Source organism: Notechis scutatus, chromosome 2 (genome assembly GCF_049901735.1).
Source record: "Notechis scutatus isolate UNSWTSFEM ecotype Mainland chromosome 2, rNotScu1.2, whole genome shotgun sequence".
NCBI classification, from domain to species: domain Eukaryota; kingdom Metazoa; phylum Chordata; class Lepidosauria; order Squamata; family Elapidae; genus Notechis; species Notechis scutatus.
In genome coordinates, this window is record NC_142010.1 from 171,372,112 (window position 1) to 171,393,684 (window position 21,573).

The window sequence follows — 21,573 nt, forward strand, 5'->3', positions numbered from 1 at the left end:
AGAAAGTGTTAGAAGGCTATAAAACCTCTAAATGCTTCCAGCTAGCAATTTCAACTGCGACGAATACTTTTCAAAAAACGGAAGTTACAACAAACTGTGGAAATCAAATGAAGACCTCAAAGATCAAGAAAAAATATCTGCTAGAATGGTCTTATCTGTAAAACAAACCCAGAGATCGCTGCAGACTAATCTGCTGAAAAGTTTAGCTGATAGTGGAATAACTATGGCAACATTGCAGTGTTGCTTATACAAGAATGGTCCATATGGGACAGTTTGTCAGTTCTCTAATCTCATGACAAAACACACTGTCTAAAGCATGTAAAAAGAAACCCTGGTAAACTTGAAGTGTTTTGGAAGAAAATGCTTTGGAATGATGAAACAAAAATTGAGCTATTCAGCTACAACCACACAAGAAATGTTGGGAGCAAAAAGGGCAAAACAGTTGAGGAAAAGCATACTTTGGCAAGTATTAAGTATAAGGATTACTCTATTATCCTTTGGCAGCCAGGAGCATAGGAAATATTGTGGGCATAAAGAATGATTCAGCTAAACACCAGCTTCTTCCTTGCATCTAATGTCTCACAGTCAAGGAAGAAATTGAAGTTGAAAAAAAAGTTTGATATTTCAGCAAGGCAACAGCCTGAAACATTCTTCCAAATAAACCATGAAGTACTTATAGGGAAAAATATATATATAAAGGTATTACAAGTACCTTTAAATATAACTTCAGAGTCCTCAGACTTGAATATTATTTAGAATTTGTGACGAGATCTTAAGCATAGTGCATGCAAGAAATTCTAAGAATATTTCTAAGTCCTAAGAGCAAGGGAGAATGGGAAAAGATACAAAGAACAAGAATAGGAAGACTTTTTGTTGGCTGCTTGAAATCTTTGAAAGCTGCTCAAAGAGCTATTGCAAAACACTGAGTGAAATATTATGTTTTTTAATTTTAACCCAAACCTCATTTATTATGATTGTAATAAACATTTAATTGATTGAAAAGATTAGAGTGTCATGTATAGCATTTTTATTTGATTTCTAAACTAATGAACATAGATAGTAGTTATACATTAAGATTTGAAGAAAAATGTATTTAACATTGTACCCTATGGAGGTTGTATCAGTTTCTGTTCACTCAAGGATTTACTTAAACGTATAATTTGAGCAGGATGCCTACACTTTCACAGGTCCAAGTCTACTTTGTCTCGTGACTATGCCAAACATGGACTGGTGATTAACACAGATGTAATATCCACCTAGGAAGTATCTTCTAAGATGAGGTGCCAATGAATAACATTATTTGAAATTATGAAATTAAGCTATACAAATTAAACTATTCTAAGACAAACAGAATAATAATAAGCAAATATGCTCAAATGGTTCACAAAGTGGAATTAAACTGTAAATATTTATTGTGCAAAATAGCAATATTATGTAATGTGGAGAGGTCTATGCGTAATTCCTTAAAATATTGCTATAATAATTAAACTATCTACATTGCTAGCAGACAATAATCCATTTACAATAATCTGTACATAATTAAATGCTGCAAGCAATCATTTAATTGGAGCAGTCAGACAAGGAACTCTTGTCAACTCTGTGTGAAGATGATAAGGAAGTCACAGTTTAAAAAACATAATTGCATTTAAATTTTCCCTATGATGGTAATTTTACTACAGAACTCTATCCATTAAAGTGTGGCATGATTCCAGAACACTTCCAGATTTTTCAATTGCTAAGGAACAATTTCTTGAATTAAAATTGAAAGGATGTTCTTCTTTTATATTATAAATTGTATTAAGAGTACATAGAAATACTGCTTGCTGTGTTTTCCACATGTTATTGTTCATTGTATGTCTCCTGTCTGGAAGACAGCAAGCTTAAAAAGCATTTGACTCATGCAAAGATGCACCAGGAAACACAGTTTTCGTAATGTATCTGCATCAGATGAGAATAAATATTTCTATCCATGGCCATCTGCAGTGCCGGACAAGGAGAGCAAATGATGAAATTTGTGTGACCTTGTGCAAATGTTTTAACATTCACATTGTGTTAGATGCTAGGAAAAAAGGTGTGTAATTGTGTCATCTGTACAATGATGAGTGAAAAGAATTACTGTTTTGGTGTCAATGAAGTTTGTAGAGAATGCCAATGATTATCATATGTAATGAATGCCTGGAGCAAAATTATTTTCTTTAGGGGAGCCTGATCAGTCAGAGGAAAAATGAGTGAATTATATGGATACATCTGACATCTTATGTGGATATTGAATTCACAGGCTGTTTAATTAAAATATGTACTGTTACCAACTAGCAGTTATCTTATGGCCTACTAATAATATACTCCAGCTGGCACACCAAATGAGTATTAGCAAGCTCAGAGCAGAAAACATCTAAGCTTGCCAAAATCAGTATGGGGTTTCTACAGATAGAATTATGTCATTCTGAAATGAAAGCTTTAGCAGTAGAATTAAAAATGCATCCTATAATCTTTAAAGGGTATAGAACCACCACCACCAAGAAGATATGCATACATACATAGATACATACATACATGTATGCACATGTGCACGCATCTATGTATGTACACATACACACATTATAAAGAACACTCCTTCATTGAGACAAAACTTTATTGAGTTTTTGTATGTGTGTCTGTATGGCTTTTTCCTCAATATTGTTTCATTCCAGCCTTTTCCTCTCTGGAGGCAGTATTGGATTGAATCTCTAAGGTGATGGGAATTTTCTAGTCCCATCATTTCCAATATACACTCCAATGAATACATCTCAAGGCCATCAGCTACAGAAAAGTAAACCTAATCTATCAGCTGCAGAAAAGTGACATAGAAAAAGCAGAGAGCTACTTTTTCTTAACAAAACCTTAATGAAGAAGGGATAGCTTTTATAACAATCCACAAATGTACGCTTTCTTATTTAACCACTTGAATGATTACTGCAAGAAATGCATGCATTGATGTTCTTGGCAAAATCTGAATTGACTGATGTTTTCTCCCAATTATAAAAAGGCTGTGCTAGAATCCCTGCTGATATTTGAAAGTTTGATAATACAAACATTTACATTACTTCAAAATATCATATGAAACTGACATACAAGAAATTAAAGTACATATTAAATATTTTCTACACTAGCTTTTTGCTTATAACTGCAAAAGACAGAACTTGAAATCTTGGCTGATCTCAGAAAAAGCTAAACTAAGCTAAGATCGTATCTAGATACTGCTTGCAGAAGAGACCACAACAAAATCCCAAAGTGTAGGATAGATTGGGAAATCTAAAAGTAAACCCCACAAGAAGGCAGTGGCAAAGTAGTTCAATACTTCCAAGAAAAGTGTCCACTTTGGGTTACCAAAAATAGTTTTTAGCAATTCTCCTGAGAAATTTCATTGGGCCAAGAAACAGGCGGAGATACAGTGTTATACACGTAGGGCAAAAATGGTAGCTTATGTTCTAACCCAGGGATGTCAAACTCAAGGCTTGCGGGCCGTATGTGGCTCGCAGGGTGCTTAGATCTGGCACACCCTGGAAACAGCAAAGGACTGCCCTGCGGTGCCTCTGCCAGTGAAAACGGAGCTCTGGAGGATGGTCCTCCTGAGCTCCGTTTTCACTGGCAGAGGGCTGCAGGAGGCCGTTGTGGCTGAAAACGGAGCCTTGATGCGTGACATTGAGCTGGCCACACTCCCTACCCCCCCCCCGAGGTCAAACACAACCCTGATGTGGTCCTCAATGAAATCGAGTTTGACATTCCTGTTCTAATCTAATCCAATGATTTATTTAAAAACCCTACATTTTCTGACAAAAAGGACAGCTACAAGGCCAAAGGATTTTATGTATTTTATTATTTGCAATTCAAAAAGGGTTTTCAGTCTAAGATTTTGTCTTCTTGCTGTAGGTAGTTTGCTAGTGTAACAACCACATATTAAATATCAAGAGAGCTATTTTACTGTCACACTATTATTTTGTAATATATTCCCTCCAGATGAGAAGAAGGAGGAAAAAATCATGTATAAATTGCATATAATCATCACACCCTGTTCAAGCATCCACTAACTCTGGAAAAGAAAAAAATAACTTCAAATGTTTGCAATATAATAATGTATTAGAATAAAAACTGCAATCAATCTACAGAATAGCAAAAGATAAACTGTCAACTGCGATGCAAAAACCAATTTTTCAGAATTTTTCTAGAAACTACTTATAACGAAATTTCTAACATGCATTATGCAATAGTGCTGGACTTGGAAGGATGAGTGAATGAAATTAAATGTACATCTCCAATTTTGCCTATCCACAGAAGGTTTCTAAGGGTATGGAGATGCTACTTTTTACAGTGAAACTGTTGATTTTTCATACTGAAACAATGGATTGTACAATAATGTTTGCCCTCAGTTTAATTCTGTATGTTGAGGGAATAGTAGAAAAATAGCAATATCCAATTTTAAAAAGTAAAAAGAATGGCTGCTACTTAAATGAAAAAGAAAAAGGTCATGATAGCTATTCTTCTCTTTGAATATTTGTTTACCCTTAGTTAAACTCATAGCACTGCACTACCATTTCCAAAGATTCAAAGATTCACTACCATTTCTAAAGATTGTAATTTCTATAAGACTTGTGGGGAAATGTCAGTATTTGGCTTCTGCTTTAAACAAGAGGAGAAAAACATGGTTATCTACTAAACACATATTTGGGATGTAACCTTCAATCGTCCTATGTGGGCAGAATATGAATGTTGGCTGTAGGCTTATATACTTTGCCTATGCCTCTCCAAAGTGCTATGCCTCTCCAAGCTAGAACTTAGTTTTTTTTTTTTAAATCAAAGTAGCATAATTGCCAATATACATGTACATATGTATAGCATTCACTTCTGTATATAGTATTGCAAAAAAGGCTTTAAGAGTCGTAAATTTAATTTTACGAAGCTTCTTCTCTAGTAATACTGATTTGCAAACTAGGGCATTCAAAATCTTTGTTAGATCAATACTTGAATTCAGCTCTGCTGTCTGGAATCCACACTGTATATCAGACATAAACACAACTGAGCGAACCAGAAGCATTTTACCAGAAATTTACCAATTTTACATTCCTCTGTTCTCAACAGAATACCCTACACCACCAGACTTGAGATTCTAGGCTTAGACAACCTTGAACTACGCCGACTAAGATTGAACTTAAGCATAGTACATAAAATCATATGTTACAATGTCTTACCAGTTAATGAATATTTCAGCTTTAACCACAACAACACAAGAGTACACAACAGATATAAACTTAATGTAAACCACTCCAAACTCGACTGCAGGAAGTACGATTTCTGCAACAGAGTGGTCAATGTCTGGAACTCACTACCTGATTCTGTTGTCACCTGCTCAAACTAATTTACTCATTTACCCTCAAACTAACCTCTATTGACCTCACCCCATTCCTAAGAGGTCTGTAAGGGGCATGCATAAGCGCAAAATTGTGCCTACCGTCCCTGTCCTATTGTCCCCAATTATTAGTTCCTATTTCTTGTAATTAAATTTATGTTTATTCTTGTTTCTGTTGTATTGTAAGCTTTTGGCAAATAAATAAATTTAAAAAATAGTGAGCAGAACAGGGACAAAGCAATGACTTAACACTCAGAGTTATGATATGTGTGGAAAGAGACAGTAATTTCCACATCTTAAGTGTTTGAATGGCATCTTATAAGATGCCAGAGGTGAGTATGAAGCTGTTTGGATAGGCTACTGTTTTGGCTCATAAATTAAGTTGGGATTGATTCCAAAGAGATGGGACATCAAAGGTGGTAATATAATCCACGTAGATTGAATTTTTAGGCTTGGCTTAAGAATATTTGGATCAATCACAATTTCCAGCAGGTGGCATTGGGAACAGTACTCTCCACTTAACACGAAGACATGCTCTTTTGTTCTCATTAGAGACAGTTTAGAGCAGGGGTGTCAAACTGGCGGCCTGAGAGTGGATGCATCATGTGCAGGCCACACCCACCCAGCTCTGTGAATGGGAAAAACATCATGAAACATCACGGGATGGCAATGTGATGCCGCAAGTTTGACACCCATGGTTTAGAGATACTAGGTTGAGTATTGGGGTGAACAATTTGGGGTGCAGCATGAGGTCCATAACCAGGGTCCTGACTGTGAATCTTTGCAAACAGTGAAATAGTTGCTCCTGTCCTGCATTACTAGGTGCATGGATCTATTATGGCACACTGGTTAAAGTTATTAATTTATGTTCAGGAAATCTAATGGTAGATAATTAGGAATCAATGTGACAAAGATCATCCTGGCAAAAACTGGAATAATATGAGTCCTCAAAATAGGTTATTTTGATAGCGGATTTTAAATGAGTGCACTCAAGTAATACAACTGGTCAATTGAACCTTGCTGGGAATGTGTTTCCTGAGTAGTTGAGCCCCCTTTTTTCAGTCTGCCAAGATATTTAAATCAAATAACCACTGCCAACCTCTAAAGAGCATGAACAACATTAGCACGTTTAAATGCCTTCCCAACAGCTGTGCCCGAAGGGAAATTTTTATAATTTTTTAATGACTAAGGCTGCGCCACTTGAATCCATAGCCTATGACCTATTATACTGCACTTTCTATAAGGATTTAACAGCCCATTTCATAATAGCGTTTATTGGGTGCAGTACCCAGACAATTCTGAATTTTTATGTACAGTTACCATTATCAGACCAGTATGATTTCTTGAATATGAATGTCAACTCATAAAATATTTCTATGGTCTTTTTAGAGTTGCCAATGACAACAATTTTTATGCAGTTTGTAAACTTGTCATGACTTGATCACCATGACAATCCACTTATAATTTTACTTAAAATAAATACTATTTATTGTCTTAATTTGCAGAATTATGATCAGTGATTAGTAAAGAATGAAGACATCATACTATATTTTTATGATTTTTATTTTTAAAATAAAGCTAACACTTAAAAAAATATATTATATATTCCTGTACTTGGATTCAAGATCCAGACCTCTTGTTCAATCTTTTCCTTAACTGGCACACTCGAAATGTCTTAGTGCTACAATTCTCAGAATTAACAGCCATCATGGATTTCCTATAAAAATCCTGAATAACATAGCCTCCATGTTAGATAGTTTTTTGGTATAAATATTGGGCGTTGGTTCTTACCTGATACGCCCTTCTCGGCGAGCCGCGAGGAGCATCCAGAGACTGGGATGTGCTTCTGAGTCCTCTTCTTGCAGGCTGAGCTTTAGATGAGGAAACGCTCCGCCCCTCACGTGGTATCGCGCAGCGCTCTCCCAGTTTTTTGCGATAACGAGAAGAGAGGTGATTAATTCTTTCTAATCTACTATTGGCTCCTTGGCTGAAGCAAGAGTCCCCACCAGACGGAGAAATTAGGTGGGGCTGGATGCTCCTCGCGGCTCGCCGAGAAGGGCGTATCAGGTAAGAACCAACGCCCATTCTCCTCGAGCCGGAGCATCCAGAGACTGGGACATACCAAAGCTGGGCTGTCCCACGGGTGGGACTCCGTCTGGCCCGAAGGCCCCTCCGGATCACAGATGATCCTCTGTAAGACCCGTCGGCCAAAAGAGACCTCCGCTGAGGCGTACGTAACTATTTTATAATGTCTGATAAACGGGACGGAGAGGTCCAGGTGGCTGCCCGACAAATGTCAGCGATGGGGCTTGCGTGGCCCAGGCCGCCGAGGTGGCTGCACTTCTGGTGGAATGGGCGGTTATTCCACCCGGAGCGGGCAGGGAATGGGAAAGGTAGCACCTCGCAATGGTGGCCCTGATGCAGCGACTGATGGTGGAGGGAGAAACCCTAAGCCCCAGTGACCTGGGTTGAAAGGATAGGAAGAGGGATTCCGACTTTCTCATGGATTGAGTGCGCTTAATATGTATACGCGAGGCCCTTCTAACATCTAGGGAGTGCCAGAGGACCCCCTGCCCTGGAGGGCCTAGGGCAAAAGTTTGGTAGAACCAGATCCTGTGACCTATGGAAGGGAGAGTTGACTTTTGGTAGGAAGGTGGGGTCGGGACGAAGGACCACTCGGTCTGCATGGAACACGCATAGATCGCTCCTGACTGACAGAGCTGCTAATTCGAAACTCGACGAGGAGAAGTAATAACTACTAGAAAAACTCACCATAAAGGTGAGAAACTGAAGGGATGAGTCCCTCAAAGACTCGAACGGGAACGAGTAAGATAAATGAGGACCTTGATGAGGTCCCATGGGGAACCTGTGAACAGTGAGAGGGCACAGGTTGGTGGCGCCCAAGGAAAGATCTAATTCGGGGTGATGAGAAAGGGAATCGTAGTTATCACAGGAGACCACGGTCGAGAGGGCAGAAAATTGTAGTCTCAGGGTGTTAGGTGCGAGCCCCTTGCGAAGGCCTTCCTGAAGAATTCTAGGATCTGAGCCACAGAGGGAGAGAGGGATCAATCTGAGACCCGCTACACCACTTGCAGAACCCCTTCCAAGTGGCATCATAAATTCGTGAGTGGAAGGTCGCCTGGCGGCCAAAATAGTGTCGATGACTTGACTGAGGGCTTTTCACTAGTCAGGCGGATCCGCTCAACCTCCAGACGGCTAACTGGAGCCATTGATGCTCCGGATGCAGAAGGGGCCCCTGAGAGAGGAGACCCAGTCTGGGGGATCCTCCATGGAGGCGTTACGATAAAAAGCGGAGGTCCGCAAACCACGGTCGCCTGGGCCAATAGGGAGCCACCAGGAGAAGGACTGCCCTCTCCTGAATGCGTTTCTGTATTACTCTGGGAACTAACGGGAGCGGAGGGGAGGCATATAGGAGCCCTGGGGGCCATGGGCAAAGCATGGCGTTGAGATTCTCCGACCGGTGAGACGGATACCGGAGAGGAACCGTGGAAGCTGAGTGTTGGACGGAGAGGCGAAAGGGTCCACCACCGGAAGGCCGAATATTCTGGACGCTTCCTCGAGTAGGGATGGATGGAGACTCCATTGTGCCTGGTCCACCGTGGCCCTGCTCAGCCAGTCCGCCTGAGTATTGTCTACTCCGGAGATGTGTACGGCTTTTAGAGATAGGAGGTTGGATTCTGTCCGGCGGCAAAGGCGCTCGGCTTCCTCATTAGCTGGATGGACTGGGTGCCCTTGCCTGTTGATATGGGCATTGGCCGTGACGTTGTCCGTGAGAACGAGAACGTGATGTTTGCGGACCTGAGGAAAAACTGCACGGGCCAGATGGACAGCGTGAAGCTCTAGCCAATTGATACTGCACCTCTGCTCGGTCGGCGACCATTTGCCCTGTGCCGAGAGCGAGTTGAGATGAGCGCCTCAACCGGACAGGCTAGCGTCCGTAGTGACGGAGAGTCATTGAGGTTCCTCAAGAGGTGGCCTCTGTTGATGGCGGGACTGGTCCACCAGAGAAGAAACGTGAGGACCCTTGGAGGGACCCTGATTCTGGCCTTCGAGTTGCTTCTTCCGGATCGTTGGAACGGGAGCAGGAGCCACTGGAGGGATCTACTGTGTAGACGGGCCCAGGGAATAATAGATATGGGTGACACCATTTTGCCCAACAATTCAGAGAAGTCCATCAAGGCCACCCTCCTTGAACGCCTGCTCTGTTTGACCAGTGCTTGAATGCTAAGGAACCTCTCCGGAGAGAGGAAAACTCTTTGAGAAACGGAATAAATTATGGCACCCAAGAGGTTGATTCGGGTGGAAGGGGTAAGTTGGCTCTTTGCCAATTGACTAGAAACCCGTGTGCCCATAAGGCGAGAGGGAGACCCTGGTATCCCTGACTGCCTGGGATTTGGACGGGGATAGAATAAGGATAACGTCCAAGTAGCAGTGGAGGCGGACGGAACGCTCCTGAGATGAGCCGCCAGGGCCGCCGGGACCTTGGTGAAGGTCCGGGGGCCGATGCCAGTCCAAAGGGTAGGGCCACGATTGATAGTGAAGGCTATTATGACAGAACCTGGGGAATTTGTAATGGGAGGGCCCTGATTGGAATATAGAGGAATGCCTCCGAAAGATCTATGGGAGATAACCAGTCTCCCGCCTGGAGCCTAAGAGAATAGATTGCAAGGAGTGCATATAGAACCCACGTTGGATAAGGTGACGGTTGAGCCGTTTCAAGTCCAGGATGACTCTCCAACCCCCAGAGTGCTTGGGCACCCCAAAGAGATGGGAGTAAAGCCCTTTTCTCCCTGATTGGGAGGGACAGGTTGCATGGCCTGGATGTCAAGAAGATGATGGATGGCTGCATCCATTGGTGCACGTTGGAGGGATCCCTTGAGGAGGGGGATGGGATGAAATAATCAGGGGGCGGACCTGAACTCCAGGGCGAGACCAAACCTGATTGTGTCCCTAACCCATGCATCGGATGTGGATATGTCCCATTGGGCAGCGAAGTGGCTGAGGCGGCCGCCAATGGGGAGGGAGGAAGAGGCTCCACCTTCTGCGGTAGGGCCTTCCTCCCGATCCCCGAAAGGGTCTCTTGTAGCTGCCACCGCGCTGGTCCTGTCGTCCGGACCGTGCGGTCCTGGGATCGGAGGAAGGGGTCTAGGGTATCTGGACGGGAAGGGGGTAGATACTTTCTCTTACTGCGGTCCTCGACCAACAGTGGTTCCAAGCTGGGCCAAACAGTTTATCTCCCTTAGTGGGAGCAGTGGCCAGCTTGACCTTATTCTTTACGTCCGTCTGCCAGTGTTTGAGCCAGCATGCGGCGAGCCGTGACGTGCGATGTGATGGCCCTGGAAGAGAATTTTACCGACTGGTAAGTGGCGCCAGCCGAGAACTCGGCTGCAGCCACTGACTTCGCTATGTCCTGGTGTGCTCTGAGATTGGAAGCGGGACGTGTTCCTTGAGCTGACGTAGCCAGCGGATAGAGGACCTTGTGAAAAAGGAAGCGGCCATAGCTGATTTAATGGCCCAGGCGCCATATAGGTGGGCCCTGCGCAGCGCCAACTCCGCCCGCATGTCATCAGGTTTCAAGGCCTCTAGGGCCTCACAAGGGGTAGAGGAGAAAACCAGACCCACAATGGGGTCATCAAGTTCCGGAATGTTCAGAAGGCTAGATAGTGCCAAATCGAGATTAAGGAATCTCTTGTCTTGGCTAGAGGGTGTAGGAGGGGTCCCTGTGGAGGTGAGTTGCTTCGCCACCGGATCCACGAAGATGGAAGGGGAAGGGATGACCTCAGCTTCCACCACTGGTTGGGTGAAAATGGAGTCCTCCGGGCCCTCTGGGACGGGGGGAAGGTTTGCAGGGGACTGGGGAAGAAGGCCAGAGACATACTTGGCCTTAGGAGGAGGGACTTGAACATGTGCGGCTTGAACAGCCCCCAAAAGTGGGTTGGTCGGGGGAAGTGCCCTCGCCCTCCGACATCTCCCCTCCATGATGTCAGCCTCTAAGAGGGTTTCACTGTAGCGGGAGGATCCCATCTGGGAGTCCTCTTCCTCTTCCCTGAAATCCCCAAAGTCCCCTTCCTCCTCCACCTGGGCCCCAACCGGAGGAGGGCTGTCCCTCTGAGAGAGTACCTGATCAACCGGGGGACCGGTTGTGGAAGGATCTGATGGATAAAGAGTCGTGCTCTGAGGCTCATGGAGAGAAGACTGATCTGGTCATGTGTTGTAGTCCCTCTGCAATGCTCTGGCGGATGGCTGATTCCATCCAAGCCCTAATGTGAGGCGGAACCTCGGAGGTAGAGGGTTCGTCCTGGCGCAGACCAGCAGCAGTGGGTGTTAAAGTGGTTGGAGGAGGAAGTATTGACGGCTCCGGGCGGGACTCCCTGAACGCCTGTCAGACTCTTTTTCCAACGCTTTGTGGCGCCTTGAGGCGTCACGTTGGGAGGCCTTGGAAGGTTCCTTGTCCTGTCTAGAGCCCTTAGGTTCCTTGTCCTGCCTGCGCAAGTAGTGGGACTTTGCCTTAGCCTTCAAGGAAGGACGTTTAGAGGATTGTCGTCTGCCATGTTAGATAATAAATACTAGCAAGGGCGGTTGGCTCGCCCAGATCAGGCCTGGATGAGGCCGGGTGACGATGAAAGCTGGCCCGCTCCCCTTTTGGAATTTGTTATGTACGGAGATACAGAAATATATATACTCTAATTTGTAATTTTTCTTCTCCCTTTATTTATTTTTATGTTTTATACCAGGTGAATAAACAGGTTCTACGTATACCTCTATATATCTATGAGAAATATTGGTGTACAAAAAGAAATTTTTTTTTTTTTTTGTATTTGTATTTCACATTAGGTGACAATATGCAATACATTAGCTTCAGGAGCTAAACAGCCCCTGGTTTTAAAAAAATCATATATATTATTATTATTATTATTATTATTATTATTATTATTATTATTATTATTATTATTATTATTATTATTATTATTATTATTTTTTAATGTCATTGTAACTTTGAAGTCACTAAACAAGCTGCTGCAAATCAAGGATAATATGCATTGTAGCCACAGATTTTTCCAATGGGATTAAAACCCTCTGTCAGGAATTGAACTCTGGTGTTTTGTTTTTGTTTTTTGAAATCTATAGAAACAGTAACCGAAACAGGGAGAACTGTATCTCAGTACAGGCCAATCAGTCAAATAAACGCCTGAGGCCTAGAGTTGAAGAGAGGCCTCTGGCAGCAGGCCTCCAGACAAGAAAAATAAAACCGGAGGGGGCTGCAACCGCCCCGAACGCGGGCTGCGGGGAGGCCAACAAGTAATAAAGGAGCGGGCCAGGTGGAAGAGATGGGCAGCTAAGCTTTAACCCAAGGCCTGGAGCTCCAATTCACCGCAGTTAAAGTATTTAAAAATGGCGCCCGACCACGATGCGGAGCCAAAATGGCGGCCGCAAGCTGAACCGTCGGGACGCCTTCGGGACGGAAAAGGAGGGCTTGCTGGTCAGCTCAGCTCCTAGGGCCCTAGGGCGATGACCCTCCCGATCGGCGTTTAGGGTGGGGGGAATCCAGCAATAAAAGAAATGCGTGCTACGAGGCAACGCGGAGGCAGCGACGCGATCTGATAAGGGTGGGGGGTCGCGCTATCGCTGCTGCGAGCCCACAGCCGCCCCAGGGACGGGAAATTTTTCCCTTAAGTCCAGACCCTTTGCGCAGGAGGAGGAAGGAAAGGCAAACCTTATGAAGACGAAGTTGGAATAGGCAAGAAATAGGCAAGAAATGAACGATCAGCCAAGGAGCTCTCTGAAAACACAGCCTGACTCTTCGAGGCTGAGCAAAAGACTGGGAGACGCTGCGCGATACCACGTGAGGGGCGGAGCGTTTCCTCATCTAAAGCTCAGCCTGCAAGAAGAGGACTCAGAAGCACATCCCAGTCTCTGGATGCTCCGAGCGGCTCGAGGGAGAAAAAGCTTCTTTTAAACTAGAGACAATTAGTCCAATGTTTACTTCCAGCCTCAACTAATAGAATACTTCTAAAGATATGAAGATCTGAGGACTAAATTCTAGTTCAATTGGAAGACACCAGATTCCGGAAAACTGAACATTATAGAGATCCCACAGCAGTAGGATCATCGCCAACTGACTTTCCAGTTCAAAAAGCCTCAATTCTTAGCATCTCCTACTGATGGCAGCAAGGCTCAACAATTGCTTGGGCAAATTAAAAATGTCTGCTCCTGAGTAGGAGCAAAAGCTTTATCTGTGTGTAATAGATGCATTATCTAAGGATTTGGCTGCCTAGCTTGACTTCCCGTATTATTTTAAAAGTTTTCTGGCAAGCATTATTATAAACTTATTCTGATTCTGCAAAGCAGTATCTGTTTTCTACATAAACTTATTCTGTTTCTACTAAAGTAGCGTCTGTTTTTTATCCAAGAACCTTATAAAATAAATTATCCTTCTATCAAGCAAATATAAATGAAGCAAACCCATATGATTTTTTTCATTCTAGATGAAGAACTGCCACATTCTGCAAGTATTATGGTTAGCATATATGTTTAAACCAGGTATACTGAATTTAAAAAGAAATTGGTCCAGATTCATACTACTGACTGAAGCAACTGAGTACAAAGACATTTAAGGTATTTAATATGAAAATGGCTTTAAGAAAAATTAAGAAGTCTCTAGTAATAATACATCCACTTGTAATTACAGACTGCAAAGCAAATAAAGACACATTGTTGGCTTTAGTTCTGAAAGTGTTGGTTAGACTAAGTTTTACCTCATTCATGAAAAAAGGAGCACCACATGGTGCATTTTGTTCTTCCTTTTAAGCAATAAACCAATTTTGATTGTGCTTTTTCTGTTGCATGTTTAGATGTTGAACCAATAATTTCACACCATATCTGATTTGAATAATTCTCAGCAGCAGGAAACTTCAAAGCTATACCCAAATTGAGACAAGTTTCTGTCACAAAAATACAACATTGTTTCCTTACATGTTCCAATAATCCAAGATCATTTGAGTCAGGCTATTCAGTTCAGTTTAGTTCAGTTATCAAGCTCAAATTATTCTACTCTGGGCACATTATACGAAGAGTTGGTTGACTTAGAAGATTTTAATGCTGGGAAATATTGGAAGTAATAGGGGACAACCTTCAAGATGGAGAGACTTATAGTGGCAATCATTTTCATCATACAGAAACCCTATTTATCTGGATGCCAGGAGTAAAAAATGACCTCATTGCACATAATCAATCAATTAATCAATGAACCAACCAATCAAACAATTCCTGCTAAATTCATGTCTTAAGATACACTACCGTCTTTAATAAATGAAAGCCGTTTTCAGATTCATAAACATTAGTATGTTGTTCATGTGTGTTAGAACAGGATCTTAACTATATAATTTTATGATAACTTATGATACCTGCATGACTGATTAAAACTCCCACTTTTCTGCTTAAAGTGGCATGCATTCCTCCCCTAATTTTTGTACCCCACAGTAAAGTCAATTTCCCAGTCAGAATAATACATTATAATTTATAACATTACACAACATTCTTTAGAAGTGTCTGAAGTTTAAAGTTGTGATCGTTTTTCTCTTTTTATTTTTCTAAGACTAATTTTTTTGGAGTAAAACCAGAATTATTTGAGAAAAAAAATATATTTTTTCTTCTCTATGAGAATCAATCTGGTGGTTATTTTGTTTCAGATGCTTAAACATTGCTCCTCTTGCTTTGCAATTTTGATGTTTAACCTTGCCCTGACAGCAGGTTGTTCAGAATATAGAACTATATTTGGTTCTTTCAGTAATATCCCGAGAAGTAATGTTGCTGTACTATATTATTTAAAACTGAGAAAGACATGAAATATGTAAAGTAATAGGTCTGGCTAGAAATAATTTAATTAGTAAAATGATGCTCAGAGCTTTTCATTTTTAAATAATAGAACAGGCCTGGTCATGCAGCAGAATGGAGCAATCGACAAAGTTCACATTGCCCAAAACAGGAAGGGAGGAAGAAAAGAAAGAAGGAAGGGATTTAAACTAACAAGACTGTTCAATGTTAATAGTGATGACAGTTAAGATGTCATTTTCAAGTTGTAAAAAGTTTTGGGCCTCCATTGACAATAAAATAATGTCAAATTCTTGTCAGTCTTCCAAATAGCCATGCTGAGACACTGGTTGGAGAAGGCTTAATTATATGCAATTGAATACAGTAGTGCTGAAAAGTTTGTGAAGCCTTTTTAGTTTTCAGTATTTCTGCATCAATACAACTTAAAACATGATCTCTTCTCCACATAGGTCCTACATTTCGATAAGGAGAACCCAATTAAATAAATGAGTCAAAAACATTATACTTGTTCATTGATTTATTTAGAAAATAAACCAAACCTACATATCTATGTGTGGCAAAAATATGTGAACCTCCATTATTAGTTCACTTAAAAGAGAAATTAGAGTCAGATGTTTAATAAATGGATGATGATCAGATGTGATTCATCTGCCTTGTTTAAGTAACAGCATTCTGGGTATTCACTATCAAAGACCTATTTTCATAAATTAATACATTAGAAGAAAGCTAATGTTTTGGAATAGCCAAATCAAACTCTTGACCTTAACCCTATAGAAATATTGTGGAAGGATCTGAAGTGTGAGAAAGCTCACCAACATCCTTGAAGCTGTTCTGAAAGGAGGGATGGCCTAAAATTCCTTCAAGCTAATGAGCAGAACTAATCAACAGCTATTGGAAATGTGCACACCTGTTACCGAAAGCAAAGTTTTGCAACACACAAATATGTAGCTTTGGATCATTTCCCTCAGATTCATGAAAAAGCATACAATAAATTCTCCACTTATGACCATAATTGGGCTGGGAATTTTGGTCACTGATCAAAGCAGTCATTAAGTGAAATGCCCTGTAACTACTTTGCTTAATGACAACTCTCCAGTTGCTGTCATTATGCAACAGTGTGGATAGTTAACTGGACCTCTAGGAAGAGAGTACAAGCCTCCCATGACACTTAGGAGACCTGGACCCTCACCCCGCCCCACAATACTCACATGAATACTGATGTTCACTAACATTTTTGCAAGTGAGAACAGCATGATCCCAGGTTATCATTTCTCCATACAGACACAAACTCAATTTCATATTCATCTTTGTATTCTATTCCATATCTTATTACTATCTTAGCATTTTCTCAGTGATTTTCCCCTTCCCTTAGTTTTCTCAACCTTGTTTTTAATTATCTCATTCCTTTCTAAATTCAATTATATATCTTTTTCTAAGTTTCAATATCTTTCAAATCATTATATTTATATTTTTGTCTGTCCTGTTTCAATTTCATATTTTCTTTTCTTATTAAAAAAAGTTTTCCCCTGTAGTTACTGATTGAAGTATGACACCTTTGTATCTTTTGATTTTTGTCCATTCAAATCTTATTTAAACTTCAATTTATGCCTTTACAATTATAACATTCAATATCTAACCTCTATTTTATAACACATAACTTCTGCCAATCGAATTCTGCTTGGTACATTCTTAATATACACACTAAGTTCTTAAAGAGAAAATATGTATATAACAATAGTATATAAATCACTTATTCTATTCCAATTCAGGTCAACCATTAATGTTAATTACAATCTTCCATTAATATTAATTAACCTCTTTAACATTTCTTTTCAATTAAATATCATGCTTCCTTGGGAACACTTATAATATTTCCATATTTTTTTCATATTTCTTTCATATTTCTCTCCTCCATGAGTGAAGCTTTTCTGAACTTTCCAGAGGGGAGGGAAAAACAACAGCTAATCCCAGAATTCTGAATGGCACAGCAGACTACTGTTCGCTAGGATTTTCACCAGATTTGAAGTCTGTTCCTCTAGCATGTGGGAGGATTTCCCCTCCCTACATGAAGGGGAGGGGAAATTCCTTGTCATTCTGGGGGAACGGAGCTGAAATCCAACATCTCCTTGGCTTGCAACTTTTCCTCCAGCTTCCCTATTGACTTTCTGAGGAAGCCAGCAGAGAATATTGCAAATGGAGAATCCATAATCACAGGGCATTTGGCAGCCCGTTGTAAATACATACAGGTTGCCAAGGTCCCAAACTGTCATATTACCTAAAGAGGGAGTGGAGAGATGTTTTATGATGGCTGAAAGTGATTTGCAGGCAGTCAAGCAGCCATTTCTGATGCCGTAATAACTGTGAATGTTCATTAAATGACTGGTAGTAAGTCAAGAGCTACTGCAATGTTTTGACTCATTTATTTAATGAGGTTCTCTTTATCTAGTTTTAAGACTTATGTAGAAAACAGACCACATTTTAGGTCATGTTGATGCAAATGTTGAAAATCTAAAACAATTCACAAACTTTTAAGCACAGTGCACATATGTTCCCTTGCCCCAAATGAGAAAATTCTTAAAACTTTATGACATCTTAAAAAAATTAGAGGACAAATCTACAATATTTCACAAGACATTCAGCTTCTCCTTTGTGGCTACAACCCTGAGCACTAAATACCTGTTTACTCTTAGTATGTACTGGATGAACAAAACTGCTAATTAGAATCTTCAGCTAAGCAGAAAATCAGTAGAAAGTATTAGCATACACAGAAAAAGTCACCACTGATATATATTGCTATTTATCTTCTACAAATGCAGTTTCACACAGGTTAAAAATTCCACTCAGCTGTACAGAACAATACTTTCTAACAAACAGATGTTGCCTCATTAATTGCAACCAAATTAAGCATAACACCAAAATACAACACCCTGCCCAGAAAGCTGATTAGGGAATCTCTTCTGTTAACAGCAACTGCCTCAACATACTTGTACCAGAAATTCAATTAACAATGAAGAATCATTCCAAAATCTGGTTATATAGTTATGAGTTACCGAAGCATTGATTTCAAGTGAAAAGAAATGAAGTAACATCTCCTCAGGGCTTATTATACACAGAAAGGCAATACCTTAGACAGCAGCAGACACATCTACAACTCTGGCCTGCATCTCAATGATTTAGGAAGGCAGTTCGTTCCTCCTGCCAATCAGGTTGTTAAGCTTTAGTAGGAGAATAAAGTAGGTGAAATTAAAAGGCAATGAGTGTTTTAAAATGATTCAGATTCAATTCTGAAGGCTGTAATGAGAAAGGGCAAGTATGCTCTGCAATGTACCTATTGGAGGTATGAAGGTTCTGAAGTAGCAGATTTGGGGGGACATCTAAGGCATAATCCTGTCTGCTATAAATAATCTATTCATGTATCAGTGTTACAAATACATAGACATTCAGAAAATAGCAAAGAGAAAGAGAAGGAGAGAGAAATTTCTTCACTAAATAGAACAGCTCCACAGGCAAAATACTGAAAGCCAAAGTAACACTTGCATTGCAATAAAAACAACTTTAAAAATAGCTCCTGAAATTTCATCTAATGCTCATTTTTTTCCAGCTGATATAATTTCAATTTCCTACCTTAATTGCATTTCAAAACAACAAAGGTGTGTTGAATAATATCCCAAATGACTGTGTAGCAGCCTCATCTGCTAATCTGAATCTAAATGACTGGTACTAAAGTATGTTGGGTTGTCAGACTTTCAAAAAGCAATGTATCATCAGGTAAGAGAAAATTAAAAACTCCCTCTATGGCTGTCATTCCATCAAAAATCTAATCTTTTATGAAAATTTAAGTTTCTGTGAAGTTAAATATGGAACAGGCATAAAACTTTGAAAATATCATCATTATTCTGGCTCCAGCAAAATACATAGTAAACAAGTTGCTGGATAGTTACTGGATTTTTCTGTAACCACAAATCCATCCATGATAGCACAAATTCCTATCTATGATTTCTTTCACCCTGTTTTCAGGTTCTGAAGCTTTGACAGATCCGGTTGAAGAGATGGTTATACTATGTGCAGATGCCACATTGTGAGACCTAGCTACCCTGATTGACCCTGACAAACTACCTATCAAATTGGATAGGCTGAATTCCCCAGTATCTTCTGACACCTAGTCGTATTACCAGTTAAAACCAAAGACAAGATAAGGATTCAGATATGGAGCTATGACTGTTTCCAGAAAAAAGCTTTTAGTGGTCCACTGTAGGAAAGTGCACATTCCATTCTGTGCCTGTAGCTATGACCCAGTCTTGACAATTTCTCCTGTCTATTGTTCAGAAGCGTGCTGGCTCTGAACAGCAAGGCTTTCTGTTTGATTTTCTTAGATCACAATAATATACACTAGATATCACAAATTATGCTCTAAAACAGCTATTATGTTTTATATTATTATTTTATATTATCTATTATGCTCTAAAACAGCATCAACACTCCATACTTTTTGGAGCATGATTCATATTTTAATACAGAAAATTTTGAAAATGGAGATAAAAATGAAACCAAAACTTTTCCTTTTGGGCCTAATGGAAAAATCCTGGGGAAAATAAAGGAACTTTGTTATTATATATGTTGACAGCAGCAAGACTATTGTATGCACAAAAATGGAAGGACATTCGATTCCTACTATGGACGAATGGTTGCAGAAGTTGATGGATTTGGCTGGAAGGGCAAAATTGACTACTTTGATAAAAGAAAAGAACATAAGTACTTTTGTTTCCACGCTTCTGAACTTCGTGTTAGAAGTGGAAAAGAATGAAATGTTGATTTTGGGTTTTACTGAGTAGATTGGTAGTTCTTTACAGAAATGGCTTCTTCAAATTATTATGAAAAAGCAAAAGGTTGTTATTTGATGTTAATGCGTTATTTTACTGCAACAGAGAGAGTGGGAGTCCTTCCTTACTTCTCTTCCTCCTCTTCCTCCTCAATGCTTTTCAATTTACTTTTGTATTTTACAATATTTTATAACTCAATAAAATGTTAAACCTGAACACTCCATACTTTAATAACTCCTGCAAGACACAAACAGAACTGCAATGATTTCCCCTTCAGAGGCTCTCACCTGCCAAAGCAGGAATGGTGACCTTATTCCATTCCCATGGCTGGTCATACTCGTCTGCAGGCCTATCATCATCCTGTGGCAACTTGCTCTCTCTCAGGCGTTGACTCACAGCACTTTCTGAATCAGATTCCACACCATTGCCTTCAGGTTCGTAAGGTGTGTCATAGAGCTGGATGTCTTTTTGCTGGGGCTTCACACAGTCTTGTCTCTGTAACTCTGTCAGAATGGGAAAATAATTGGATTAATTTTTCTGCTGGCATCAGCAGGCAAGGGGAAAAAAAGTTTATGCAGTGTAATTTAATGTAAACATTACATTAACAGCAACAAGAAAAATGTGGATATGTAAGCTGCTAAAGGTTTCCAAGTTTTATTTCTCTCAAACTGAAAAAAGAAGAAACAGAATAAAGTCTCTGTTAACGGTTTACCAAATGGCAATATAAATCTAACAAAATGTCAGGAAACTTAAGAATCTATAAGAAATAAATTCCTATAATTTAAGCAAGATTTTAGAGCAGAAAGGACAAGCCAAGGGCTTATATGTGAATCAAGAGAATTATTTATGCCGGTCTTTGAACCCACCAGAATGGCTAGGCTGACATTTTCACTCTACTTTCTGTCACTCACTCACTCTCACTCTCTCTCTCCTATAAGTTTCTTAGGTTTAAAGTATACATTTCATCCCTTAAAACTCTTGAAATGGGCTAAAAGAATCTTGGCCTCTTTACTAACAGGGAAATACAATAAGAAAACTCAGTACTTGATGCTTCATGTAATAACAGCGGCAAAAATTAGCTACGCACAAAATTGGAAAAATAAAATACACCCACAGAGGAACTGGTAGTAAGGAAAATACTTGATTGTGTTGAAATGGACAGGTTGATGATGGAAATTAAAGATAATTAAAGATAAGCACGAAGCTGAAAGCACCAGCCTGAAGATGGCGAGTGGGACCTCGTCGAAACATTGCCAAGATACTCTCAATCTTACACGGGAAAAGACCCAAACACGCCAAGACCTGCATACATGTACACATGAAAATCTACGAAAACAAATACACACACACACACACACACACTCCAGTTAGAACTACAGGAATAAGAAAGATAAATATGGTATTTGTATAAAGAAAAGTTAAATGGTTGAACATAGGAAGTATAATAGAATGCATAATATTGATACAACCAGTATATCACGGTTGTAAAATTGAAGCTGTAATATAAAATGAAGAAAA

General features: G+C 40.3%; 1 protein-coding gene across 1 annotated transcript in view; it reads right to left on the reverse strand.

Annotated features, from left to right (window-relative positions):
* The window catches only part of SHB (SH2 domain containing adaptor protein B), a 179,093-nt gene that overhangs the window by 47,488 nt on the left and 110,032 nt on the right, over positions 1 to 21,573 (reverse strand). Inside the window, exon 3 of the mRNA XM_026672938.2 lies at positions 20,343 to 20,558. Within this exon, the coding sequence (XP_026528723.2) occupies positions 20,343 to 20,558 (216 nt within the window). The remainder of the gene's footprint in view (positions 1 to 20,342; positions 20,559 to 21,573) is intronic.